Here is an 864-nt window from a genome sequence, read left to right on the forward strand (position 1 = left end):
AACCAATAACTTGTTGTGCATGTGTAGTAATATTATGATCATGAAATGAGCATTAGCTCATCTCACTCTTTCTCGGGAAACCCCTAGGAACCATTGCGGAACCCTAGGGTTCCAGGGAACTCCGGTTGAGAAACGCTGCTGTAGAGAATGGACTAAACAGGACAGGTGGAGACACGTGGGATGGAGAGTCACTGAAGAGGTCACAGACTGTGTGAGAAAAGATTTCAAAGGACACAAAAATAAGAACAATAAAAAAGCTGAAGTGAAGAATTACTATATTGTGCGTGTGTTTATTTGGCAAAAAAAAAAAAAAAAAGGCAATCCTGAAATATAACAAAAACTGCTTTTCATTGGCCAATTTATTTTAATTTTGTAGAATTGTTAGATTTTTCTTGGTCTAACCTTCTCTTATTGTCATTTTCCTTCATCTGTCTTCATTTCGTTATCATTACAGGTTGAAGAGATTCGGCGAATGATCGACAAAATATCTGACAATGTGGAGGCAGTTAAGAAAAAACATAGTGATATACTATCAGCCCCACAGACTGATGACCGTAAGTCTTCAATATTTATTATTGCCATATTATTTGTCTATCTTCTTAATGTCTTGTCTTCATTTTTTGTCCATGTAATATTGTTTGTTCTTTACTGTTTCTTCTTTGTCTCTCTCTATCCTCTGATTCTTCTCTCTCACTTTTTATATTCTTGGTCTACTGTTTCTTTTGTCTTCTTTTCCCCCATATCAAATTGTGTAATACAGTGTGTGCAAATAAATTGCCATGCTATTGAAACATTTGCAGCATGTATTGAACTGGCGAATATCTATTCTCTTCATTAATATATATATATATATATATATATATA

General features: G+C 34.3%; 1 protein-coding gene across 2 annotated transcripts in view; it reads left to right on the forward strand.

Annotated features, from left to right (window-relative positions):
- Positions 1-864, forward strand: part of LOC106880788 (syntaxin) — a 213815-nt gene that overhangs the window by 100866 nt on the left and 112085 nt on the right. For both annotated transcript variants that reach the window (XM_052976683.1, XM_052976684.1), the window contains exon 3: positions 455-554. In XM_052976683.1, the coding sequence (XP_052832643.1) occupies positions 455-554 (100 nt within the window). The remainder of the gene's footprint in view (positions 1-454; positions 555-864) is intronic.

The sequence above is a fragment of the Octopus bimaculoides genome, chromosome 25 (assembly GCF_001194135.2).
Source record: "Octopus bimaculoides isolate UCB-OBI-ISO-001 chromosome 25, ASM119413v2, whole genome shotgun sequence".
NCBI lineage: Eukaryota > Metazoa > Mollusca > Cephalopoda > Octopoda > Octopodidae > Octopus > Octopus bimaculoides.